The 27,831-nt window shown below is 40.1% G+C and overlaps 3 protein-coding genes across 4 annotated transcripts in view; all 3 read right to left on the minus strand.

Moving 5' to 3' along the window:
- Positions 1-2,952: 2,952 nt before the first annotated feature.
- On the minus strand, positions 2,953-15,885 carry LOC143218995 (uncharacterized). Its single transcript, XM_076444687.1, has 2 exons — positions 13,467-15,885; positions 2,953-3,095 (listed from the first exon to the last, which is right to left on the minus strand). The coding sequence occupies exon 1, from the start codon at positions 15,316-15,318 to the stop codon at positions 13,741-13,743; it is 1,578 nt and encodes a 525-aa protein (XP_076300802.1). The 5' UTR covers positions 15,319-15,885; the 3' UTR covers positions 2,953-3,095; positions 13,467-13,740.
- On the minus strand, positions 15,687-17,441 carry LOC143219257 (J domain-containing protein CG6693-like). Its single transcript, XM_076445260.1, has 4 exons — positions 17,348-17,441; positions 16,904-17,218; positions 16,261-16,395; positions 15,687-15,832 (listed from the first exon to the last, which is right to left on the minus strand). The coding sequence occupies exons 1-4, from the start codon at positions 17,439-17,441 to the stop codon at positions 15,687-15,689; spliced, it is 690 nt and encodes a 229-aa protein (XP_076301375.1).
- Positions 17,442-17,963: 522 nt separating this feature from the next.
- Positions 17,964-27,831, minus strand: part of Qless (decaprenyl diphosphate synthase subunit 1 qless) — a 48,467-nt gene continuing 38,599 nt past the window's right edge. For both annotated transcript variants that reach the window (XM_076444688.1, XM_076444689.1), the window contains exons 5-8: positions 21,946-22,035; positions 20,840-20,971; positions 20,572-20,766; positions 17,964-20,249 (exon numbers count right to left, since the gene is read on the minus strand). In XM_076444688.1, coding sequence (XP_076300803.1) covers positions 20,028-20,249; positions 20,572-20,766; positions 20,840-20,971; positions 21,946-22,035 — 639 coding nt within the window. In that variant the 3' untranslated portion in view covers positions 17,964-20,027. The remainder of the gene's footprint in view (positions 20,250-20,571; positions 20,767-20,839; positions 20,972-21,945; positions 22,036-27,831) is intronic.

A 27,831-nucleotide genomic window follows, 5' to 3' on the forward strand; every position in this document is an offset into this window, starting at 1 on the left:
CTTCTAATTTCTTAAATTTAAAAGGACCTATTTTGTGAAATAAAAATGGTACACACTAATTTTCTCGAACGTAGAAAACGTTTAAATCGAATCTGACCAAAATATCCTATATCTTCTAATTTTTTTAATTTAAAAGGACCTATTTTGTGAAATAAAAATGGTGCTTACTAATTTTCTCGATTGTAGAAAACGTTTAAATCGAATCTGACCAAAAAATATCCTATATCTTCTAATTTCTTAAATTTAAAAGGACCTATTTTGTGAAATAAAAATGGTACTCACTAATTTTCTCGAACGTAGAAAACGTTTAAATCGAATCTGACCAAAATATCCTATATCTTCTAATTTTTTTAATTTAAAAGGACCTATTTTGTGAAATAAAAATGGTGCTTACTAATTTTCTCGATTGTAGAAAACGTTTAAATCGAATCTGACCAAAAAATATCCTATATCTTCTAATTTCTTAAATTTAAAAGGACCTATTTTGTGAAATAAAAATGGTACTCACTAATTTTCTCGAACGTAGAAAACGTTTAAATCGAATCTGACCAAAATATCCCATATTTTCTAATTCTTTTAATTTAAAAGGACCTATTTTGTGAAATAAAAAATAAATGCTTTTTATCAAATTCATTCGTGACCAGCATGAAACGTTCAATTTCTTCGAGTAAGCAGTCTTTTACAAAAAGGAGTATCAATGTCGTCCTCCTTCACTTTGTCGAATTTTTTCGTCGAATCGCCAGTTTTTTTCGGAGGCGATGCGGAACGGTCGATTTCTCAAGGCGTCAAGAGTGAGTCCGTGTTTAATTAACACCGCCGCAAATCGGCGGCCATGAACAATGTTGTGTTTTCTGCTCAGCGGAGCGGCCGGTTCGATCGGGATGTTTTGCTTGGCCGTTCTTGTTTCGCTTTGTGATTTCATTGAGATCGAAGCCGACGCGAAACAATCGTACTGCTCGTCGTTGTAGCTATAACATCGGTCACTGGATCTAATTGCTGTTTAGCCGATCGTGGAAAAATATCGTTCGACCCCATTGTGTTCGACGCCGATTTATTTCTCGAGCCGGAGAACGGCGTCCCATTACACGTCTTGTTAATAATGATGCTGGTTTACATTTTGCTACCCATGTTTGCGGCCCGCGAACGCAATAAGATGGCCGTGATCAAGCCTAAGTGTGCGTCCGATCATCTGCACAACGGGTGACGCGTTTAAAATTCGCGCCCCGAGTACATCGTCAATTATCAACCCTCTGCGAACCTCAGAATTTTAAAAGCACCAAGAATAGTTTCTTCGGGGAAGTAGCTTGTGTATCGAAGTCTTAAACAATAGGTAAATCACCGAGACAGACTATTATAAAATTGGAAACTCTCGCCGGGTACAATAAAATTATGTCTCGGTTGCCGATAGTATCAAAACTGTCCTCGTAAATTATTATAAAGCGGTTGTATTCAACTGTTTAGAAAAGTATCAAAATCACGCACACAAAAATGGTATCTACAACGTTTTTCGTTCGCATGAATGCAGTGGATACGTTGTCGATTATCAACCCTTTGTGAACGAGCATTTCGAAAATACCTGAGAATAGTTTCTTCGGGGAAATAAATTATCATAAAGCGCACTAAATATTATTATAAAAATCACGCACAGAAAAATGTTTCCCAAAAATGGTATCCGCAACGTTTTTCATTCGCGTTAATGCAACGGAGCATACAAAGTGGTTCCATTAATCGCTCTACAGTGACATTTTGCCAGAAAACTCGTGTTTCAGCCTCGGAAATCATAGTCTTAAATTTCTTAATCAGTATACCGGTCCATCGAACGGATAGTGTGTCGTTAATTTCTTAATGGTGTCGATAACGAACATGATTCCATAATGGATAAACTTTTTCGTGGAGAGGATATTTGAAATTGTAATATGAAAAAACTTGATGTACCGTTTGCCTTAAAGTGTGTCACCCGATGTGTAGTGTGTTGTTGTTCAACCCAGACGTAATACGATGCTGACCATGCGAGGTGGCTACTTATGGTTCCCGATATGCACCACGAGTGCTAACACTGATAAAAAAGCCTGCAACACCATCTTCGATATCGTCACTATTTCTGTTTGCAAAATTTGAGCATCGGGGTTTCGCGACTCTGTTTTTTCTAGCAGAGTCTTCTTGCTCCATATCGAGAAATTATTGCAATCTATTAATTCATTTATATATTTCAAACTGTTTAGTTTCTTGCCTGCGTCCAATTTGTTTAAATTTCCAGAGAAATAAATGTGTAGATATTTTTGGGTAGCCAGTTTTCAATAGAAAGATTGAGAACCACTGGATCTGCTTTACTGAAGCTTGGCACAGCAGAGATCTGTGGCTGCTAACTTAGCATGAACAGGTAAAGAAGAAGTTATGGTTGCTACCAGGAACTGGTAAGGAAGAATGGATGTGTGTCGACTGTCGGTCTGAAACAGATTGTTGAAGATCAGTAGTACGAATCGATTGATATCAATATTATTATTAGCAAATACAAATAATCGATCGTTTACGAAATATCTTATTAAAATCGTGACGAAAGCCACTTCCACTTTTGTTATATAGCAAATTTTTTTAAAAAAAACTTATTATTTTAACTTTAGAAAAAAAATCGTGGTACACGTAAAATTACGACGAAACTTTGTTAAAATTTCACGGATGTCTTTTACGATAAATTTCGTTCGATCTGTCGAAACTAGTATGGTAGTGTGAAATGGTACGCGTCACAGAAGTGATTAATAAGTAAGTTACAAAAGTTGCGAGCACGTTAAGAGATACGGAGGGAAGTTCTTGTTGCACAAATAGGTTCACTATTCTGGATTTTTCCTCTTCCTTCTGGATCTCGTCGTGGATTTCGTTTTAGCGGCGTTTGCGGGCGAGACTTTCTTCCTCGGCGATTTCGCCGCTTTTTTCGCGTATTTGTCGATTAGAGCGTCGAAGAATTTGTCGGACTGACTCGCTCGTGCTTCGTTGCGACTCTGAATCGCCAGCGCTAAATTGTTCGCAGCTGCATTCTCCTCGTTCTCCAACTTCAGCATCTTCTCGAGATGTTCCGCTTCTTTGGCTTCCTTTTCCCACTGCAACAGAAAAACCATTCGTCGTAACAGCAGCAGCGATTACTAAAAAAATTACGAACTTATTCTTTTACTATACAGCGGATCTTTATGCGAGATACAAATGGTGAAATAGAGATTTCTTTTCTTTTTTAACCCTCATACCGTCCCTGATTTCGAACGATTATGTTCTTTTATTCAAATTGATGAGTTAGTGATGAGTAGACTGCGGATCTTTATGCAAAATAAAAAATGTTCGCGTTGATTGCAAGACACGGAAGCGAAATAGAAATTCCTCTCTTCTTTTAATTGTCTTGTTATGCTTAAATTAATACACTGATGTCCTTAAATCTTCTTAATTCGTCCACTGCTTTAAATTGTACGTGTCCATTTCCGTCATAAATGCATAAAATCCGCAGTCTGTGCAAATTGACAAGTCTCGGGCAAATTTACCTACAAATAACAGAACAGTATTACTTATATCGAGAAAACTGGTCAATAGGGGTGTGCGAGATTCTCGAAAATGTTCGAGATTTCCGTAAAATATCCGGGATTCTCGAAAATATCCGAGATTCCCGAGAATTTTCGGGATTCCCGAGTATGTGCGGGATCCCGAGATGATTCGGGACTCCCGAAAATGTACGGGATATAGAATAATATCTGGGATTGCCGAAAGTATCGGTATTCGCAATTACTTTCTACAATACTGCTAACATAAACATTCCCGACTAATAAGATATGTAATCTTCGAGAACACAATGGCTTTCAGAAACTTCAAAATGTCGGGAATCACAGATATCTTCGGAAATCCGAGACTTTCCGGATTCCGTCCCGATCTCGCGAGAAATTCCCGTCCCGACCGGGATCTCGCACACCCCTACTGGTCAATATGTTTTTTAGTGGGTTAAAAATGATAGAACAGTATTCTTAAATTCCTCTGATGTGTATACTATTTTGAATCACTACTCATTTTCGTCATAAATACATCAAAAATCCGCTGTCTAGTCATGACACAAGGACTAATTTTATTAAACAATAACTGATAATTAGGGATAGCCTATAAAAAGGTCTGCCGTCCACTTTGCCCTGTACATCACACTTGACCTACATGAACAAGGAATCCGTTTAATGGTTTCCAGATAACATGAAGAGAGATCGGTAAATCAGACGGCTGCGACTCAAGAGACCGTGTGCTTATTAGCGTAATTAATTGCAGAGCACTTCATGACACGCGGTAGCTCTCTATTTCCGATGCAGGCGGCCATGCGGTCTATCCTCAACGCTCTGCAGATTATCGGTTCATCATTGATGACTCGTGCTCGCCAGCCCGTAAAAGACAAGTTAATTTTAACGAGAGGGGTCGTCGAATCCATGGTGGTTCGATAACACCGGATGCTGCTCGAGATTTTCGTATTGTTTCTGGCAACAATGGCAACGAGCCAGCAATATCATTTTGCACATCGAAACTGAAGCATGGCGGCCCCCGCTGATTCAACAAAATTATACGAAACCCGGCGGGGTGTTCTATTTCTATGCCCGTAAAAGCTCTTCCGACGGAACTCTGCTCACTGGGGAACAATGATTCACCTATCCCCTAGGCATGTTAAAAACTGGACGATCTCTCGAAGGGAAAATTTACAAGAAAATGTACGAGAAAATGTACTATTGCGTCGTTCAGTCATTTCGTTTTTCGTGTATAAATGACATTGCTTCCATTTGCAATGACTAAACTAAGGGTGGATTTATAGTGGAGCTGCGAGCATCGATGATAGCGGCGCGGTGAAAAGAAACCAACATTCGTGACAACATTTCGACACATACTAATGAAAAAGTACATATGTATTTTCTTGGTTTTTCTTTTTTTTTTCACCGCTTATTTTAAATCGCGGTATATCTTGACAGCTGACATTTCGGACGTAACGTCCTACCTTGCAGTGCTTTCTAATCTTACAAGTATGTTTTTATCATCGCATCAAGTATGCAAAATCAAAGTACGCATTTCCATCGCCTTTTGCTCTTTTATTACCGCAATGATAAAAATGCAGCGCACGAAAGAAAAATTTGTGCGCTGTTTCAGGAGAGGAAGTACCATCGATTACTATTTTAAATTTATATTATTATTTTTTATATAACTCAATATTTTGCTAATAATAATCTTTCTGCAAAATAAGAATTGTCTGCATTGTAACCGTGGGAAGCAGGAGTAAAATAAGAATTGATTTCATCCCTTAATAATTTAGTTGCACGAAGAACAAACTTGGTGTTGGACAGTGTTATTAAACGATACTTTAACTTACTTTTGCCACACCAAATTTTGTATAGTTAGTATAGAAAGATCAATATCTTGATAAATCTTCAGATCACTGTGATAATCGTGATAAATTTTTTCAACATTACCATTAAATATGTAATCAACCTGTTCATTTTTATAAGTGAATAAATATTACTGTTATCGTGATTTCATTATTGAGAATATGAGTATTAACTTAATTTTGTTATCCACTGTGTACATGGCTATCTGCGATCGAGAAAATTCGTAAAAGATTTGTCCGACCTTCGCTCGCGAACACGACAAAATCGAGTGCAAGAGAAACAGCGCGCGAAAAGCATAGCGTGAGCAATTTTGATTTTTCCTGTGCGGAAACGCGGACAGTTTGATTGCTTCGACGACAGCAAGTCATGGAACGTTGTTTTGCTGGAAATGTCCAATTCAGCGAATTGACTTCGAAGGCGAAGCCCTGACATTCGACTGACAGCTAAATGAACGATGATACATCCTAGAAAATCAAATTCTACGATTGTTGTTACCGGTTTCGTGGGGAGATTCGTTATTTCACCGGCGCACAGTGCGTCGGAATGCCCGTTTTTTGGACAAAATTCCATACTTAAAAACTATAAGTCATATAAAAAAATGTTTCAAATCAAAGTTATAGGGTATAATGAGGAGTACATGATGATTGTATTTGTTTGGTATTGTTGTAACCTTGAGAAATTCATACGGTAATGTACATTTTTGATTATGTATTCTAATAGGTGAGGTTAAGACATTTTCAAAACACTACAAAAACATTATTTTTGCATAAACCGTTGTCAAGATATAAGCAACCAAAGTTGGCGTACCGTCTATAGTGGTATTGATTATATGTATTACTACAAGTGAAACAAAAGTCAAAAGTCAAAATCGACTGTTTAGTAACGCGTGTTTATTTTCGTACGATTTTATAATAAATAATAATGATAATAATAACCATTTCTCGAAAATCTGTGCGTACGTGGTTTCTGGGTGTCTTCCTAAATAAATATTTTTTAAAATTAGGGGAGCAAGCTTGAGCAGAAAATTTTTATAGAATTCGATAAAGAATAGTCCTACGAATAAATCACAAGACATGTTTTAGCTTTTTTACGAAAAGCTTAGTCAAAGTTATACGAATTTTCGATTTCGCGTTTTAACAAACGGAACACTTGGAATCAATAAAATACGATAAATAATAATTGTAAAAACCGCTAGGGAGCCAAAATAATTAGTACACACCTTGAACTAAATGATCCATCGCAAATTATTCAATTTCTTCGCTTTACAACACGTTGTATAATGTTTTCCCTTTATGCGCGTACTTGAGGTTATAACACAACAAAAATTGACGTGTCGGATTATGGCGGAAGGAACGTGTTCTGTTTCAATCGATGTTCAGATTTTTTTTCTGGCGAATGTTCATGAATAAATGGTATTTTACCACGTTTTTATTAGCTCGCTTTCTCGTTTGTGTGTTCGGTGACAAATTTTGCAATTGATTTTAAACTAACTTCCCGATGAGCTAGAGGCTTGCAATTTTCAACATAGCTCAGAACTGGATGACAATGCATTATTCAAAAAAAAAAATTTTTTAAAAGTCTATCCGTTTCGGCGAAATAACAATTATTTAAAATAGATTCATGTAAACAGATATACATTTTAGAAATATTGATTTTTTGATTTTTTCCCTCTTGGCCGACGCACTGTGCGGCGCGGCGCTTCATATTTAGGAAAGTCGGAAATTGTAAACGGAGATATTTCGAGGAACGTCAGTCATCCCTAACGAGAGGCACGCATCATAGGTCATAGTTGTCGATGATGTTACATATACCTAGTGACCTACTCCATAATTCGGCGCTGAGCAAAATCCGTTATTTATAATTTTTGGCAAGTACATCGAAATGGCATCCTAATGTTAGGTCGTTGCACAACGGTCCGCGAAATTCTGAATGCAGCCGGTTATCGGGATGGCATTCGATTCATATCTGATCACCCTAAGTTAGTCAGCGATGTGAAGCCGAAGAGAACTGGTAGAACTTCGATCCGAAGGTTTATCCGGCAGAATTTAATCTTAATCTTGCGAGCCGAGCAGAACGCATTTCAAGGATGCTCCACTTGAGGAATATTTCAACACGTTCGCGTTGACATCAGTGTTATTTCCAAGAAAACTGCTCACTGCAAAATAATGCGCTTTCTTACGTTGCTGCGCTATATTTCATCCCGAACTACCCTTGTGGAAGTATATTTCATGTCAAGCGCGCGTTCTTTAGTGGCGACCGGTGTTTTAATCGCGATAGTACCCGCTACCTCGAACAATAACTTCTGGTGTGCTTAATAATAGCGAACGGTGACGGTTTTGTTTCGGTTCAGCTAACGAAATTACTACAAATTATTTCTGGAAGCCTTTGGTTCGTATTTGTTATTTAAACCAGTCGTTTTGGCAAGTTCCTCCGAGTATAATTTCGTCAAATGTCTGATATTTTCTAATTTATTAGCGCCGTCTGGCTTCTCCTCTATAATTTTGTGTAAAAACTCTTTTTATATTTTCTAGCTACAACCCATGGCAGAATGTTTCCGATCGGAGGCATTGATACGGATTTTAGAGAAAACATTCACAATTTAGAAGTATAAAATATTACTTTATGGAGTTAAAACTGATGGGAAATGAAAAGGGGCTTATTGAAGAATGAAAAACAACAAAATGTTACAGGGAAAACCAAAATTGTTCAACAATTACTGTTCGATGATTCTTATAGAGCCTTTTGCGCTGACTCCGAATCTGCCCTTAATTTTTCCCCTAGACGCACAGTTTTTGAGAAACTTGATTCTGAGAAAAAAGCATATTTTTCAACTTTAAACAAATATTGTGATGTTATTATGAAAGATATTGGATTGTTCGTTGCAGCAAAAGATTCTGTAGACTTTCCCGAATAGAGTGATACCCAATATTAATACATTATGAATGTTTAAACAATCGTTAAAGATGGAGAGACACCACTTTTGCACCAATCGTTGAGGATAGTTTTCAATTTATCTTAAAAAATGAGGGTCCAGCGGAAAATCGAACTATACCACTCGATAGAGCAGACTTTTATCTTGAGAAGCCATACTGTCAAGTTTGGATCGTCGACGTTTTTTTCGAACCAAAAAGCAAAATATCTTCGACGGCACGGCGAACGGCCGTTCTAGTGGTGAGCGCCACTGACGGCAACTCATGTCGGGCGAAGATATTTTGCTTTTTGGTTCCAAAAACATCGACGTTGCAAACTTTGTCGTCGCAAAGGGTGGTTTCTCAAGATAAAAGTCTGCTCTATCGAGTGGTATAGTTCGATTTTCCGCTGGACCCTTATTTTTGAGATAAATTGAAAAATATCCTCAACAATTGGTGCAAAAGTGGTGTCCCTCCATCTTTAACGATTGTTTAAACATTCATCATGTATTAATATTGGGTATCACTGTATTCGGGAAAGTCTACAGAATCTTTTGCTGCAACGAACAATCCAATATCTTTTATAATAACATCACAATATTTGTTTAAAGTTGAAAAATATGCTTTTTTCTCAGAATCAAGTTTCTCAAAAACTGTGCGTCTAGGGGAAAAATTAAGGGCAGATTCGGAATCAGCGCAAAAGACTCTATGTGAATCATCGAACAGTAATTGTTGGACAATTTTGGTGTTAGACAGTGTAAATCGAATCGGAAACTTTCTTCCAGCTGTTCTATTAATCGGAAACTTTTCTCCCTGTAACATTTTGTTTATTTTATCGTTTCTTTGTTATAATTAATGGAAGCTTATGTTATTTTGTTGTTTTTCATTCTTCAATAAGTTTTCTCTAAAATCCGTATCAATGTCTCCGATCGGAAACATTCTGCCACGGGGTGTATATCTCTAATGATCATTTATCAATGGTAAATATTTTAGCCGCAATTTTAACGGAAGAGCGAAGTGTACGTTGTGGTGCACTTATGGTTCTCTGTATAAGGCCAGAGAACGCTCACATGCATACGTTACCTCATGATTATGCAATTTCATGTGCAATACCGTTCGCAATACCATTTCAGAGCAAATCTTCCGCAGCGATGATGGACAATGTCAAGTGGAACGGCGTATAGCATGGAATACGATATGGCAGAATTTCAAACCGTGCGGAAATAAACATTCTAACATCCTTCGCCGTACATTGTTCTACGCGCATCAAATTATCTGTTAAATGTAGAATGAGTGTCCAACAATTTTGTATACATACGTGGACGTTTGTTGACGTTAGCCTGCAGTGCGGGCATTCGCACAATTTCATATTTCTCAGAACTAATTGATGCAAATTAGAATTATACAGAAGCGCGTTATTGCGATAAATGGTACTTTGTTCACTTCGAATCGGTGGCATTTTCTGCAAATCATAATCTGCAGTTGTCGCTTGTGTTTCTAATATCATTGGTATACGAAAATGAAGACAGAATTTCATTAAAAATCGAACTTCATGATCAAACATCGTGCGTGTTCGTTTTGAAAATTCCACTCGGGACTAGCTCGAAACACGTTCTAATTAAAACCCATTACACTGCTACCAACGACGAAGCAGCTGTTCGCGATGTTTCTGCCAGTTCAATGGCGAGACAGGATCTCCATTATCTTTCACAATGTCTGTTGTTGCAAGTTCTAATGAAAACCTCGCACTGTGCGTCTTCTATACAGGGCGAGACCACGAATCCTCATCAGCAGAAAATGTTTTTATCAGATATAGCATGTGGTTTGCACGAGAGATGACATAGAAGATCAGCTTTGTACTAATAATTAGTATGCTGACAAAAATTAAACGAGTCCAACACTATGAAATATGCTGGTACCTAATCAATTGCTAAACATTTAAGTCTCGCCGCGTGTCGTTATATTAATTTCGTGCCCGTGAAATTTCGAACATCATAGAGAATAGAGATATTCTAGGTCGAGCAAATGTTTAATTATCGAGTGAAGATATCTGCGAGTGCAAAGGGTTAAGTGTCGACAAAGCGGCCAGTGTTTAATGTCAAGTTCGAGTTAATAGGCTTCCCGTGTTCTTGTCGCAACAGGTGTAGAGAGGACGACGGTGTAGCGAGCTGAACGGTTCCCGTCAATGCCAACTCGAAATAACAGGCTTCTCGGGCGTCCTTGCTCGGAACAGCATCGATTCAAGGGGTCCATTGTAGCCGGTAGATGTATCTCCGGATCTCGAACATTGCAGCACGTGCATCCTTAACCCGCGGAATGGAGTTATGGTCGCGCCAGCGCGAGGCTCTCTCAATTCCCGCGAAATTCCACGGCGATGACTCGTCCCCGAGGGAATGCGTTTGCGTGTTGCGCAACAACGCCGGTCCCAATGACTATTTTCAATTATTTCGTGATTCGAATGATTTCCGGAGCGTGTCAGGCGAGCCGCCAGATGTGTCGTTCGCTCTAGACACCGGGAGAGCTAGATTCAAGGTCGCGGAAGCGCATCGCTCTGTCAACGAGCGCGTGTGTCCATGCGGTTTCACCGTTTCATATTCTGGCACAGTTTTTGCCCGATGCAAATAGACCGCCGCGAAGTTATCGATTGGTTACCGATCTTATAAATAGCATCGCCCGGATGGGATCGGGTAAAGCGTTCTCGGTACTTCGAGTGATCGATAGAGTATGGATATAAATCACAAGATCACTGGATCAAGAGAATTCCAAGGGTCCGGGATGCGCTTTCTCATTTCTCGATAATGCATGCGACGGGGTTTTTCCGTATAGTCAAAAGTGCTAGATGAAAGATCAATCTAGGCCGCGATCGCCCTGAAAAGTCCTAGTTTTACGTTAACGAGCGAAGAACGAGTCTACCCCCTTAACTGCATACTCGTTAGTTTCGGCGGTTGGAAAACCGTAAATTTCAGACCGCATCTATGACAAGAATAAAATCACTGAAAATATATAAACACTGCGCGAGCTGACGAGGACCGTTCGAATTGAACGGTAATTGGCTAATCCAAATGCCATCCTACAATAGAGGCTCGTAAAGCAATTATTACCGCTCCGATTGATGCACTGATTGGATTAACAAGAGTTCTTCTATAATTATCAATTTATATAGATTTATACTGCTTCCTCAACCTACAGAGACACGAACAAGAACAAGTGTGTACGCAAACGATGAGGAGCTGATCAGTGAGTGTAATGAAAAACTTCGCTGACCAAATAAAAATGAACAAAACGTTTGCTCTGTTTTGTTCGACACGCGATTACTACTTTTTTTCCAACGTTGCTCGAATAACTTTGTGCCCATTCCATTCACAAAGTGCAGCCTCAAAGAAGATTTGTCTCCCAGCTATTTGACATCTGACACAGCCACTATGCTACCGCCTTCACCTCTACACTCTTTACGGCTCCGCGACGTCTTCCATGCGACGACAACAAATTGGAAAATGAGAGCGGCCGCTTATCGGAGCGATTCCTATGAAACGAAGAAATACGCACAATATCGCTGAAACCAGAGGGTATCTTGACCAGATGCGTTTGGTCAAGGTCGTTGCATAACACCCAGCATTAGATTGGACCGACGACATTAGTAATTATTTCATTACCACACCGGATACATCGCGGCCCTCGTTCCTCGTTACTTTCAATTGATATTCAGCATCGCGTTCCCCCAGAAATCGTATTTGGCATTCCCGCTTCGCAAACAATATTGCACAACTTCGCGCTACGGCTACGTTGCACCGTTCAAGCTCGGTTAGGCGTGCCGCTCCGTACGGAATTTATGAATAGATTATCGAGTTATGAGTCGAGAGTCGAGGGTTGCATCAATCGCTTTGTGAATGAAGAAAATACGGAGCACTGCCGATCACCGTACAAGGCAAGAAGATACAAAATGGCGGACCGAGACGCAGTTTCCGATCGTACGAAGTCGCACGTGCTAGTGATACCTGATCGTTTAACCCTCATCCGTCCCTCGTGTCAATTTAACACAGGTCTCCTGAAATAAATTATACTATTCTGTTATTTGTGGGTAAATTTGCCCGAAACTTCGCGACTTTTATTTCATTAACGCGACACAAATAATCGAGAAAGCTAAGACGTAACTGTTAACTCATCAATTTGAATAAAAAAAAATAACTGTTTACCTTGTTATTTCATCGATCTTTTACCACTGTATCAATTTGACACCGAGGGACAGATTCAGTTTGTGAAATGAGGGACGGTTGAGGGTTAATCGCCGACTGTGCTAGGATATATTAGAATATACCAGAAGATGCCAGAATATACCTGAATGTGGCAGAATTCATTACAATATACCAGATTACACTAACGAGCATAACTGATTCAACACACTTTAAATCGGAATAACTTTTTTATGAATGGACTAAACGACTTCAATTTCTCTGTAAGGCTAGAAGAATTAGTTTAGTGAATGACGTCTAACAAATATTTTGATAAAATGCATTTGGTCGGAATTGCGGAAAAAAATAGTAAAAATTGATGTTTACTACTTTTTTAGCTGGGCCAATAACGAAAATTTAAAAGTTGTGTTCCGTCAACTCGTATAAATGATATGCGCTCTGAAAATTTCATTGAAATTGGTTAATTGGTTTACAAGCTATAAACGATCAAAAGTGGTAAAAAGGCCGAAAATCTTGAAAACTTGCAATTTTGACCACTTTCGATCGTTTATAATTCGTAAAGCAATTAACCAATTTCAATGAAATTTTCAGAGCGTGTATAATTTATACGAGTTGGCCAAACAAAAATCAAATTTTACTATTTTTTTTCGCAATTATACGACCAAATGTATTTTTTCAAAATATTTTTTAGACGTCAATTTACTAAACTAATTCTTCTAGCCTTACAGAGAAATTGAAGTCGTTTGGTCCATTCATAAAAAAGTTATTCTGATTTAAAATGTGTCGAATCAGTAATGCTCCTTACTGTATATCTGAATATACCAGAATACGACCATGTGGAATTGATCCAGCAACAATACAGACGGATTCATTATAGAAAAGCATAATCTAAACTCGACCAGTATCCTCGCCGTCCAAGCTTTCCAAGGACCAGCAGTCCTCGGACTCATCCCGTCGATAAAAAGTCAAGAGCATATACATACACTATCAGCACTGCTGGCTCCGCGGTATCCATTAGAACCAATCCAACAACTGTGGACCGGTTCCGTTCCGAAGTGAAAACGGGTGAATCCAGCTGCACACCAATTACCCAGTCCAGTCCTTTACGATCAATCGTTTAATGGACATCATCCTGACCGTCCCATGAATAACATTATACATACAGCGGTAGGCTACGACGTAAATGTTCGCACACAGGTTCGCGCTAGCGATTCGGCTCGACGCTGATTACTATAGACGTTAGTTACAAATTTTTCGCTAAAATCCCTCCACAAATCCGTGGCCGGACAGGACCATGAGAACCGCGAATATGACCAGTCCGAGAGATCGTTGGATCGTTGAGGACGAGTTACAGTCTGGTAACGGTTTGTCGGTGGTGGTTTGACCTGGTTGAGCGGCTATGGGGTCGCTGACGGGCGGGGGTGCGTGGACGGTCACGGGGTGCTCGTAATAAGGTGGTTGGTAGACGTTGTCTGGCGAAGCTGGTTGGACCAAGATCGGTGTTTGGGATGGTAAAGGTCCGACGAGCATGGTCACCTTCTCCGTGGACGGTATTGGGGGAGGTGTCTTCCTGTATTCTGGGGGTGCAGTCTCCCAGATCCGAGGATCGTCCCAGGGCCTTTGCGGCGACATGATCACGTTCGACTCGGTGGCACGACCTGCGTCAGATTCCACGAAAGACGGCGTTTGCTGGACAGGAGCCAACGGGACCGGGTTGGCTTCGCTCGAATAAGTCGACTGCTGCCCGTAGTAACTGTCCTCGTTTCCATGGGGTGGGTACAGCGGGAATTCAGGCCTGGTGACCGAAGGCTCTGGTAGTCTCGGCCAAGACGCTCTCAAGGTCGTCTCGTCGACAGACTGTTGATTCGGCGAGTCCGTCATGGTCTCCAAAGGCGCTATAGTCGCCGGTGGAACGTACGGTCTCATCTTCTCTCTGTCCTTATCGTAGACGTCTGGCATAGGAGAGGTTTCCTGCTGTGACGTTCCCCAGCCTGGAGGGTGGTACGTTGGATTATTGATGCGTTCCCCGAATGACACACTGTAAGGAGCGTACAAAGTGGTTGATTCTTGCCGAGGAGGTGAGCTTGGTGATGTAGGGTGTAGTCTCTCTCGGTGTGGAGGCAGTGGTGTGTTCGGCATCGTGGTACTGTCGTAGTAGTCCGTTTCGTAGTCGTCGGGAAGCTCTACTGCGACCTGGTCTTCGGTGATCCTGTCCCATTCAGGATCCTTCTCGAAGTTCACACCGCGGGTCTCCAGGTACGCGCTGACAGCGTTCGGACATTTGAATTCAGAGTTCTCGGTTAGAAACATTCTTTTCAGCTCTTTCAGTTTAGACATCGCTTCCAGGTTCAAGCATTCAAGACGATTGCCTGAAAGTCTCAGGTCGACCAGACCAGGTAGAGTCTGGAATACACCGTCGTCGATGGTGTTTATGGCGTTGTAGTTCAGGTCCAGGAATGTCAGATATTGCAGACCCCCGATCGAGGATTCTCTGATGGTGGTCAGTTGGTTATTGTTCAGGCTGAGTTGTTGCAGGTTATCCAAATGTTGAAAAGCTCCAGGCTCGATGTCTCTGATCCCGCAGTAGGAACAGCCGAAAACCCAGAGGTCGGAACCGAATCTTGCGAGCATGTCCCTCGTTATAACTGGAACTGGCATGTTTGAGATTCGAATTTTTCCTGTAGATGCTGGAAGACTGTCCAAATCGGACAACTGGCCACCGACGCACGAGTACTCCAGCATGTCGTCGTTTTGCACATGTCTGCACGCCCCTTGCACTGTACCGACACTCGCACACAAAACGGACAACAGCAACAGTTCGATTATGGCACCCATTTTGAGTAGCCAATTGTACGGAATTGTTCCTTGTTTCTGTATTCTTCAAAAAATAATCACAAGATCGTTAGAGCGGTAGAAGTCACGTTTCATTATTTGGTACGCGCGACGGATGACGATTCAGTTGTTTATCATTGTGGTAGGGATTTTAGCCGAAAATTTCAGTACATCTAGCAGCAGGCTAGAACCGGCCTAATTGCTCTTTAGACTGAACTCGGCTCTTGCGTTCCCTCTTTACTTATTTACTAGTACTCCCTCTCCTCTGATCTTCATACTACTAGTCCACCTCCTCCTACTACTACTACTTCCAATCATGAAGGAGTACTATCTAATGATAAAAATAGAAAAGCTTGAAAATAGCGCGCTGCTCACTTGTTCGTCAGATCTCTGATGTGATGTGTAGCAGCGGCATTGGGTGGGGGGACATCATGATCAAATTTATGAGCACATCGCCACTTGCAATCTCGCGCGGTCGTAGCAAAGGAAAACTGTGTCTCGTGACACAGCTCGATATCTGCATGGTGTATACACCATTTTTTCGATTATTTTCTTAGTCGACAAACCGTATTAAACTCCATTCGGAAATTAGCGCCGTTGTTAAACTGAAAATAATTCCTCCGATTCTAGTTTTTAAGACCGACGGCAATTTTTAGTAGTCTAAACGATAACACATTTTCATGTGTACAATAAATGAGTGAAAATTGATTTCACAACTTGTGCCAAAGCAAAACATGTTCTTTGAAATATCATGAATAAACAGCGGATCCAGATTGTCGCTATTCAGGTAGAACGTTTTTATTTTACATAAAGATCCGCTGTCCAATCGTGAAGTACATTAGTACTTCTTAAAAAATTATTAAATTTTTTAAACTGCTTACCGATCAACTATACATACTTATCCATCCCTTACCTTGCGTTTTCTGTGTAGTTTCTTTTTCTCACTTTCCTCCGTGAATGCTTTGTATTCTGGTACTTCACCCTTTTCTATCAGACCTTGGATAATGTCGTGTAGTCTTGGTTCATCGTCGCAGGAGGTAAACGGTACAGTTTCCAAGATGTAGTCCATGTCTCCTTCGCCTGTAAACAAAATATACAATGTACATGTGCACTACCATCCATAAGTCATCGGACACTTACTCAAATTTGGATGCAGACGATTTCTTGTTATTAAAGGACCTACATTCTGAAGTAAAAATGGTACTACACTAATTTCTTCTAATGTAGAGCACGTGTAAATCAAATCTGACCAAAATACCCTATATTTTTGAAATTTAACTGTGTCCATAATCATGCCACAGTTTCTCAATCTCTTTTTTCTAATTGTGCATTCAAACATTATCATATAAAATAGCTACATCCAATTAAAATAAAACAATGAAATCAAGCTGGAAGCTTGTATTCCTTAATTACTATTTTGTTGAATATAGGTACTCTCCGTGCCTCATAAGAAGTCCCTCAAGATGGCACAGCGGCAAAGTTAGGCCATGACTTCACCGAGGCACAGAGAGTGTCTTTTGATTTATGGAGGAGAATATATACTCCATTTGCTAGAGCTTATAGATAGAATATAGTATGATTCGCTTACTGTCCATATAAGCACGTTTCAGGTCTTTGATCTCAATTTCAGATCCTTTGTAATTCTTCTCGTAATTGTTAATGTCCTCCACAGTGATTTTCTTGAATAGAGTCTTCCAGTAGTCCGCCCAGTTTTTCATCGACATTTCTTCGCTTTCTTCGTCATATTGACCCGACTGATCGTATATTTTGCGTTTCTCGCTATCACTGAGAATCGAATGAATTCGTCCAAGAACTTTGAATTTTTCTGTTGCCTCTGCCTTGACATCTTCTTCGACGCGATCGGGATGTACGAGTAGGGATAACTGATGATACGCTTTCTTCACTAGTAAAATATCGAGAAATATTACGTAGAAATAATCTATGAAATTATATATAATAATAATGATTTAAGTATAGGATAAATCAAGGATCAAAACAGTAAACTTTTCGGTTAGGTTATGTGTACGCTTACCTTGTTTGTCGGTGGCGGTTCTTGAAATGTTGAGGACCTCGTAAAAATCACGACCGCCGAAATACTGTTCACAGAGATCCAATAAACTTGCCATAATTTTCGTGTGTTATTAAATACTGACCGAATTTGTTTTGTATTTAGTTACCGGATTGACAGAACACGGGATTTTGTGTGTCGTGTGTGTTTGGCGCTTATTTTTGGTTAAATCGCTCGAACCGTAACCTAGCGACACCTGTGTTTGGCTTATGGCAGCGGAACATCACTGCCGGTCAAAATAATTCGAAACGATTCGATTCGAAGAGGAATCACGTACAACTCAATTTAAAATTCGATTTAGAAATCACTAAACCTTGGATAAATTGGAATGCAATATTTGCTGTAACTACGGCAGATTTTACAATGAATTTCCTTGAGATGATATGGTAGAGAGTTTAACTTTTATAGAAATGAAATCGTACGCTTGATTCAATTATAGTAGAGATGAGTAACAAACTTGAGGACGATGTCTGGGAAAATGTATTCTTTATCTTACATTAAAAAGGCATTATATAATATAATTTTTATACTTGATTAAACTATAATAGAGATAAGTAACAAAGTTGAGAAGGATATCTGGGAAAATGTACTTTCAGGAATTGCACATTATTGGAGGTCTTCTTTTATTAAATCATGTAGGATTCCATGGTCAACATTAATCGTATAAATATTTGAAAAATGAAGCAGTGTTTAGACTTCGATATAACGTTTATATTAAAAAGGCATTATATAATATAATTTTTATAACATGGATTTAGTGAACCCAACACAACAAATAAGATATTTAGATGTTTACAATTTAGTAATAATGAAGCTAATCGATCTAAGCTAAAAAATGTTTCATTTCGATAGCATGATTTTGTATAGTTCCCGCTGTTACCAACGTTAAGAGTTATGCATATCTAAAGCGTGTTCACACAAAGAGTCGCATATTTACAATCGTATGTTTACATTGTTTACACGTAAACAACATTCCGTTGTTATATTTCGTAATACCAGTACATTTATACAGTGCAGCACGTTTGTAGGACCTTATTGTCAATGGATATTCAGTTCCGTATCTAGTTAGTGGGTCATAAATACATATTCTATAAACTGTCTTTTCGGTTAACGCTTGCAAACAATTAAAATTTCCATTGCATCGTACAAAGTGCCAAGTGATATACATAAATAAAGAAAGAAGAATCGTGCCTGTGCAGGAGATCGAGAGCTTCATTTACTTTCTCTTTGTTGTCCCAATTCTCACCCTAACTTAAAATCTACGTTTGATCGTATAATTACATGATTGCAATTGTATTTTTTTTTATTAATAATCTTACAGCAGTGATTTGTTGTTACCTTACAGAGAAATTATATACATTAATTCACGTTATATATATAAATAGAAGTTATTATACATTTATTCCTATATGTTCAGTTATGTAGTAAATAATATTTTGAGCACTTTTTGCGTCTATCGAGATTAAAAAAAAAAAAAGAAAACAGAACAAACGTTGCGGAAGATGGTGATTCCATTATCATCGAAACACTTTCACATAAAAATAATTTTCTGTATACGATTTGATTGTGTATAAAAGATGCCGATTTGCAATAATTTCCATAATTTTTCTTGATACAAAGCGGAAGAAAATCAAGACCGTACAAGGTCTTCTTTGGTAGATATTCTTCGCACGTTTCAAACAAAATCATTCGATTATGCTGTCGTTTAGTATTGGTACTCTTGCGATTGTTGTTCTTCGGGTGTTGCAATGTTTGTTACCTGACTGTTTCGAAAAACAAACCAAACAAAATTCCGCTACCACACGAATTTCTTAACACTTCCAAAAGTATCTTGGCGCAATTTTTCTCTGAAATCTGCTTAACGGCGAGAGACAGAGAGGAAGAGAACAATCAGGAAGAACTACCAATCCTAACATAGTTTAACTAATCCTACACATTATTTTATTTACAGTTACGATTGACAATGTCGATAAGAATCAGGTAATATGTGTGCTGTCGAGCGCGATAAGCATCGCCGCTCGTGTTTTTACATTTCCGTTAATATGGTGCGTCTACTCTTTCACAAGATAATAGCCTAAGCACTTGGTGATTAGATCGTCCCTGCTACTCCTAAAAATTCTTAAAAAAGGATTCGATTCGGACGCGCGCACCCCCCTCCCCACTGTCACCCTGACAATAATCATCGTTAAACTCTGCAATACTCTTACGTAACACCTACATTGAAATTTTATAAAAATAATTTCCCGCTGTCCCTCGGCTTCAAAAACGTATATCTCGAACAATCCTCTAGCAAATATTTATGTAACAATAACCGTCGTAAATTTGCGAGTTTATGGTCGAACAAAGTGAACGATCATCCAACAATGATCGACGGAACACATTCGTTACGAATATTGTATATCGAGTACACGGCAGGTGTTCTATAAAAAAAATGTGGTAGTCCACGATCTTGTCTATTCTTCTTTTTCTTTTACAATTCGCTATCAACGTTGTCGTTATCAAAGGTACACTGTGTATCTTTCGTTCGATGACATTCCTCCCCGGTCGACAAATGCTCTTGGCTAGGCATCTGTCGACGACGTTAATTGTTCACGACTACATTACTCGTCTCTCTTTCGCACGACGATCTGAACTTCCCATGTCGCTACTTCATACGATTCAATACTAAATCGCAGACGACCTGCAGACCTTTTTGGTATGGGCTTTCGGCTAACGATTGCGCGAGCTTCACAGCTTCCACGCAGTGTTTCCGGGCGAGGAATCTCGTCTGGTCGAGACCCTGCGATTTGTGCACCAGTTCGAAGGCCTTCTCGACGTCCCCGGGCTCTTGAAACCGGCGCATGATCATCGCGTTCAGCTCTGGATACTGCAACATGCAAGAGAATCGCTTCTGTAGAAATGTTCATGCTTGTTCTTAAGCAACGGGAACCATTAATATATTTTACAATGAATAATTCATTTGAGTAATTGAAGGAAATATATTCTACAGTGTTAAACTTCTTCGAAAATGTATGTTTTCAGCGCATTAAATAAATATGTCAGGCCTGAATTGATAGTTCGTAGATAGAATGGATAGTCTAATCTTCTTGCCTTCTCCTTTTACCTGGATAAAAAAGGAACGACAAAAAGTGTCTCGATGCTCCTTCAGTGTGGACACAGAGGAAGGGATTGAATTTGTAGATTCTTACCCGTTCGCATGCAAAAAGAACCGGAGCAGTCGCAAGGCCGAGTTTAAGATCAGCTGCGGTAGGTTTGCCCATCGCCTCTAAGGACGAAACGAAATCCAAAAGATCGTCGACTAATTGGAACGCCAGACCAACATTTCTACCGTACTGGAAAGCTAATTCTGCCAGCTGATCATCGGCGCCTCCTAACATAGCCACCTATCGCAAAGGAATAACTCTGTTTATTATGGATCCCAGTGAAACAATGCGCTAGATATCCTTTCGAACTTACAGCTTTCAACGAGTTGGCGATCAGACTGGCCGTTTTGCGGTACGTTTTCGTGAGGTAATGTGCGAATCTCTCGTTCTCCGTCTCCTTGGACCCGAGTTGCATAAATTCACCCTGCACCAGGTCCGTCACGACCTGGAAAGCACCTGGACTTGTCAATACTTATCATCAGGATTATATCAGGATCCTAGAGATCACGGTTGCTGTCCCATATAATATTTTTTAACAGATCCAAATGTTAATCGCAAACTTTCTTTCTTGCTCAGACTTGTTCTCTACGAAATTATAAGCGGCTCGTTATTCGAACTTCGTTTCTTCGGATGTTGCCTCGACGAGCACGGTTTTATTAGCGGACGTAAAACACGGTTCGGTGTAAATAAGGATAAACAAGTCCAATTAAACGTACACTCCCGTCCAGAAGTCACCGGACACGTATTCGAATTTCACTTTATTCAAATTTCAAAGGATCTGTATTACGAAATAAATATGGTACTTACGTTTTCTAACTTTTTAAATTTAAATTTCTCAATCTTATTTCTCCAGCATTTACTCAAATAGTATTGTACATTTATACTACATATTTAACTTTGCATTTAAATACTATCGTACAATAGCTACATCTAATCAGAATAAAAACATCAAATCAAGCTGGAAGCTCGTATCCTTTAATTACCATTTTGTTGAAGATAAGTAAGCGTCCGGTGATTTATAGACGCAAGTGTATGACTCATGGAACGAGCAGGCAGGGATTCTACATAGAACGCGCGGATCCAGCCGGCGAGTTCGAGTCGACTGGATCGGAACAATAACAATATCATTTCCAGCCGAGCTAATATTTATAAAATTGGCGAGAAAGTTTTCTTTGAACGGAGAAGTTGAGTAAGATCGCTCCACGGTTCAAACGCTGTTTCCTCCATGAGAGAACTTTCGCACTAAAAATTTCATTCCGGACTTTCGAGTCTCTTTCACGTGTGTTCCCGACGGGTCTGACATTGTGTGCGTGCAAATGATTCGGTTCTTGCATGCAGAACAAACTCCTTAAACGATCGCCGAAAGCTATAAGAATCATTGAGGAGAGGAATTACGATTGTTAGACTGTCGAATTTTACCTGACTGAGAGTGAGGGTGACGTCGTCGTTTCGCAGTTGGGATATCATAATCGACACTATTGCCAAAATGTAATCGCCCGTCATCGTCACCTGCAAAACAAGAAACAACACTGTCACGAGAATGAACTTTTATCAGAATGAACGTTCCCTTAACGCGTAATTAATGCACGATAACGATCTACCGGAGCCGTTTGATTTTATTCCGAGAAGCTGGCCAGCCGCCGAGACTTGTTAGCGGAGGAGGCTACTTTCTTTCGTTCATCTTGCACGTTTCACAGGTGTACGGTAGCACAATTCGGTCCACGATTACGGTAAAATCGCAACACAGAAAGCGTAACATGGAGTAGCATCGTGAAAAACCTTCGGTACGCGTCGGAAGCCTCGAGATTCGCTCGATAATTAATTATTGTGTTGATTGCTCTTAATAAGCGGTGTCCCGAAGGTTTATCGAATCGTACGTTCGGGCTGCGGATTTTGAAGGAAAACTTTCACCGCCAGGCGGCCATTTTGGAAAGACGAGTACGTGTTACGCGGACTCATTAAGAGAGATGTCCTCCTGCTGTTCAACGAGATGCTTATTTTTTCTTGCCACCTCAAGGCGCTCGTAAAACTCGCGTCGACATTTATGTCGAATCACCGAACTTGCACGTGACGTTTCTTCGCTATTGCGACCAATAACAATTCAAAATAAATTATTTGCACATCAGCTAGTAAACTTCTAACGTCTCAAAAACAAACTCAAGCTGTTGGGTGCAATTTTGAAAAGGTTATTCGTTCTTAAAAGGTGTACACTGCACGTCAAATAAAAATAGGACAGCTAATGTAAAACTGAGTTTTTCCCTCATACAAAATGTCATTGAATTAATATAGCCATTTCCTTCGCGAGCTATTTAAATCTCTCAATTAGAGAGTATTAGGATTACAAGACACTGTTTATGCAAATCGTCCAATTGAGGTAACCATCGGTTCTACAATAGTAACCGTGATTTTTCCCGTTCATTACAAAGTTAAATCAGGTTCGTGCCGCCGATAATGCTCGCAGTTATCATCGGTGTCTTCATTACGACGAGTGCAGTCGTGCGTGCAGCGCTCTTAGAAAGTCGAGGCGGAATGCAAATAAGGGTTGGACCGAGCGTTCGTGAGCGCAAATAATAGTGATAGCGGAGGGTGAAAAAGGTGAGACAAAGTCGTCACGATCGGCAAACGCGTGCGTGTACGTTCGTGGCACATCTTTTTGTGTTCTCCGCGAATGAAAGTGTTGATGGGCAACGTTGGCTACCAGACACGCTGAAACCACACTTTCTTAATGGCTGTTAACACCAAGCCAGCCAGCCAGCTACCGGCTATTTCGAAGTGTGACCGAATCGCATATTCCTAATGCGTTGCTGCGCCTCTTTGTGTGAACCATTCCTCTAATACCTAATCAACGGCAGTCGCCTGCGACTACAAAGTTACCGCTTTTTCTTCCATGCGTAATGACCAATTCGTTTTCCACCACGACGGTGTGCGTTCCATTTTCTACCGTCTCTCGTTCGAGCCGGACAATTCTGATTTATTCGCTGGATGTTGCTTTGTTTCGCTGAATTATGCTCGAGAAGATTGATTCAAATTGCAATCATTTTTTTCTTGGATCGAACAAGCTTCTAGACGAAACAGAAAATTGATATACTGCTTCCCTCGTCCATCTTAATTAGAAGCACTTCTTGTTTAACAGTTTGCGCAACGTTTTTTTTCCACAATGCTGCGCGTCTGTTGACTTGTTCGTTTCTAACTGTAGGAAGTCAATTCGTTATTACTCAATCGTGATTATCAACTTTCTAAATACGATGCACATGAAACAATGCAGACCTCTCGGACTGAAATGAATATGTTTCTTGCAATTCATTATTGGGATCATTATCGAGTGCACTTCTTCTAAGGAAATCTATTTACATCGTAAACACAATTTATTTGCGACCGATCCTGAAAGTTTCCGCTGAGTCAGATCTTTCGTCGAACTGAAATCCTATGTGAAGCGTTAATTACCCCAAATGCGTTTACCTCGACGTGTGAATCCGACTACAAACATTCCGGTAATTCTCCAAAATAGTATCCCGAAGTGTCTCGTATCGCTCGGAATCGTCCTCGCCGCAAACAACTCGGCGGAACCGTACTCGTGCTGCAGTCTTCCGCCTGGGAGAAGGTGACGAAATTCAACGAGCTTTCTTCGGTTGTCTACCCGAAAGATCAGCTTTGTTAATAACTCGGACAAACAGGTGGACGTCGGACCGTGCCGTTTGTCTCGGAGGACAATGGTTCGAGAGATTAGACTGCCTCGTAATTTCGAGTTTCACATCCGGCGCGAAACCTGCTAAAATCGTGACACACTGTGTGTCCGTTTGAAGCGTCTGCACACGCGATCGCTTCTCTCTAAGTACCAGAGATGTAAAAAAATATATTTCAAAACATATACTACGTCGGATTTCCCTAAAAATAAATGTCGTGTTAGTGACCGAGACGGTGAATCTGTCGATCGCGTTGCGAAAGAATCTCCTTGAAGTTTCGCAAAGTGCGTGTTAATTATGCAGGGTGCAGCCTCGCTATGAGAAGAGAAAATGAACATAGTTGATTAGAACTGAAGGCCTTTACCTCCGGAAAATGTGTACATTGTATAGTAGCAGAGACCGACTTAGAAGTGTCTTGAGGATTCTTGTAATAAAAACGATTCGCACAAGATCGGATAATGTGAATTTGATTGATGCTTTTTTATCGACGATTGTGACAGAGTGCGGGAGACGTAATGTTCCGAGCGATTACGCGAGATGAATCAGTTGAGAATACTATTACACTCCCGTCCATAAGTCGCCGGACTCCTATTCAATTTTTTATGCAGACGATCCTTTTTAATTAGAGAGCGTATATTCCGAAGTAAAAATGGTACTTGCTAATTTTTTCTACTGCAGAGAACATGTAAATGAAATCTGACCAAAATACCCTATATTTTGTAATTTTTTAAATATCTAGTGGGCAATTGTTTTCCAATTTGGCTTCTAGAGCTGTCCATAACAGTTATTCAAATAGTATGCGTATACTATTTAACTTTGCATTCAAATATTATCGTATAATAGCTACATCTAAGCAAAATAAAACAATCAAATCAAGCTGGAAGCTTGCATTCTTTCTTAACTCGCTGGACACCTATTCAATTTTTTATGCAGACGATCTTTTCTAATTAAAGAGCCTATACTCCGAAGTAAAAATGGTACTGCTAATTTTTCTACTGCAGAGAACATGTAAATGAAATCTGACCAAAATACCCTATATTTTGTAATTTTTTAAATAACTAGTGGGCAATTGTTTTCCAATTTGGCTTCTAGAGCTGTCCATAACAGTTATTCAAATAGTATGCGTATACTATTTAACTTTGCATTCAAATATTATCGTATAATAGCTACGTCTAAGCAAAATAAAACAATCAAATCAAGCTGGAAGCTTGCATTCTTCAATTACCATTTTGTTGAAGATAGCAAAGTGTCCGGCGATTTATGGACGGGAAGTTTTTAGTGCAACATGTTGATACTGTTAATGCGTGTATTTAATATAGCTCCGTGTTTGTATCCCAGAACCACGCGCACTAAATCAGTCCCGGTGATTTCAATGCGTGGTGAAAGACTGATTCCATCCTACATATCGAGCGATGTGATGGATAGCGGTTCAACAGTCGTGAAACACATTCTTATTAGACTCGCGTTAGAACGTACCCATCGAGCCAATGGAAAAACATACATTTGTCCAATTATTTATCGAGACACGCCAAGTGAACGTATGTACTTAATTCAGTCCTTCTCCAAAAAATTAATAAGATTAAATCAACGCATACAATCTGTAAATTTATTAGGTCGTCCGATAATTCAGTATTTCTTAAGTAATGCAATGAACAGCTTCCGATTGCAGTTTTTATACGTGTAACCCGATTATTTAATTGTTGGAAGGTACTTCGATGTACTATACGTAATACGTATGTATGTTCACGGCCTCGTTATTTGCATGTAACTGGGCGATAACTATTATATATACAGAAGCAAAAGTTCGTTCAATTAGTGCCCCGTTAATACGACCGCGTTACACAATTGGTTAGTCCCGGTGATGCTTCGAATCTTCGACGCGAGACTTTCGTGGCTGGTTGACGGCTTTCCATTTCTTTGGAAATCGCTAAATTTGTTTCTCAAGGCCGTCACACTCTTCAGAGTTGCCTGTGGATCACGTGCTCCCCGAAATCTTATTCGCCACTTAATCCCAGCTGGACCGCCAGCCGTGGATTTTTCGAAAACTATTCAAGTAGAACTTTTGCCGATCTTTCGTCTTCCTCGTGGAGAAATATTTTGATTCGCACATTAGAGAACGATCGTGTATCAAAGATTTTCCGAGAAAATAGTACAAATGAAAGAAATTGATTTAATTTTGCTGCTCGCCGTAATTTTCAGTGTGTCGCAACCAGCTTTCGGGCAAACGAAAAATTGGCTAATTTCGTGAGTCAGCGTTGAAACATGATTAGGGGACGCAAGAACCATAGCTGAACCGGGGTTTCAAAACGGATCGTTATGTGCTCCGATCCGTGGCTCCGACGCCGAATAAACGCATCGGACGACTCTAATTGGTAACATCCTCGACTTTCGAGTCGATTCGACGTCGGGCCCGTTCTAACGTGTCGCTCGATCGTCTGCGCAATTGATTTTCTCTCGGGAGCATCCGGCCGATTCGGTGATTCTCCTTTTCGAAATCTCGCCGGCCAAACGACGTCGTCCCGTTTCCGGTTCCAGTCCAAGAAAGCGTGCACAGAGCGCAGACGTGAATCGCATTAGCCTCCTTCCTCCTCCGGCATTTCAGAGAGAGAGTTTTCAGAGACCCAGTCCGTCGATCAGGAACCGTCCCGTGTCGATCGATCTATCGAAATTCACGGAGCATCCCGCGAAATACCAGACGCGGATGATGCCCGAGAAATCGAACGGGAATCGTACCGTCCCGTCGATCCCGAGTCGAATATCGATCCGGAACCGTCGACTACCTCGAGCAAAAAGAAACGTGACGCAAGGTCGATGGAACGTGTTCGCTTCCCAGCTCCATCCGCGGCCGGATCATTCATTCCTGATCACTCGGAGGAATTTTTAATCGATCCTTTTTGGTCAGTGGAAAGTTTTCATTCGTCTCTTTCGCGCTAGCCTGCCGAAAATATTCGCGGGACTTGCTCACCCAGACGTTCAGGTTTTCTTTCAATTTTTTCTAAAAATGTATGATTGTTCAAATACCTAATGTATTCATTGGATCGACTCTTAGCAGGTGAGGGGTGCTTCTGAGGAGAAATCATAGAGAATGGAGATGTTCTAGATCGGAAGAAATGTTTAATTCTCGAGTTAAAATAGCGCCGAGTGCAAAACGTTTATAGAAAATAAAGTATCGATATATCTTGCATTTAGTGAGCAAAAGAAAAATGGCACCTGCATACAGAAGCGATTTCCAGTGGATTGGAACCACCGGTGTTTCGAGGATAGCAAAACCAAAAAGAAGAAGCAGTTCAACGCCCTATGACTTGTCTCTCCAGGCATAAAACACGCAACAGGATCGAATTCTAAGTAATTTTTTTTCTCGACGACTCAAGACCGTTCCAAAGACCGCCCGAGGCATTGAAGTCGCTAATTGCTTCCAGAAATAGTTACCCTTCCTGTTTAAAATAAGTTCTCGAACCTCGTTGTGTTTTGTGTGAACGTCGTTTTAATTTTTTTTGTAATTTACAATTGAAAATGCGGCTCAAGAATGTTCCACACTGTGCACAGTGTGCATGTTGCGAAAACATAACATTTTAAAGAATTCCACTGTGCATTATTCGATGAGAACTTTTCTAAAAAGTCC

This window comes from Lasioglossum baleicum, unplaced genomic scaffold (genome assembly GCF_051020765.1).
Source record: "Lasioglossum baleicum unplaced genomic scaffold, iyLasBale1 scaffold0021, whole genome shotgun sequence".
In the NCBI taxonomy this organism is placed as follows: domain Eukaryota; kingdom Metazoa; phylum Arthropoda; class Insecta; order Hymenoptera; family Halictidae; genus Lasioglossum; species Lasioglossum baleicum.

Bases quoted from the DNA above. Each gene is read 5' to 3' on its own strand.
- LOC143218995 (XM_076444687.1), bottom strand. From the start codon at position 15,318: ATGGGTGCCATAATCGAACTGTTGCTGTTGTCCGTTTTGTGTGCGAGT.
- LOC143219257 (XM_076445260.1), bottom strand. From the start codon at position 17,441: ATGGCAAGTTTATTGGATCTCTGTGAACAGTATTTCGGCGGTCGTGAT. The intron at 17,219-17,347 runs GTAAGCGTACAC...ATATTTTACTAG, and splicing joins AACCGCCACCGACAAACAAG to TGAAGAAAGCGTATCATCAG. The intron at 16,396-16,903 runs GTAAGCGAATCA...TTTTGTTTACAG, and splicing joins GAAACGTGCTTATATGGACA to GCGAAGGAGACATGGACTAC.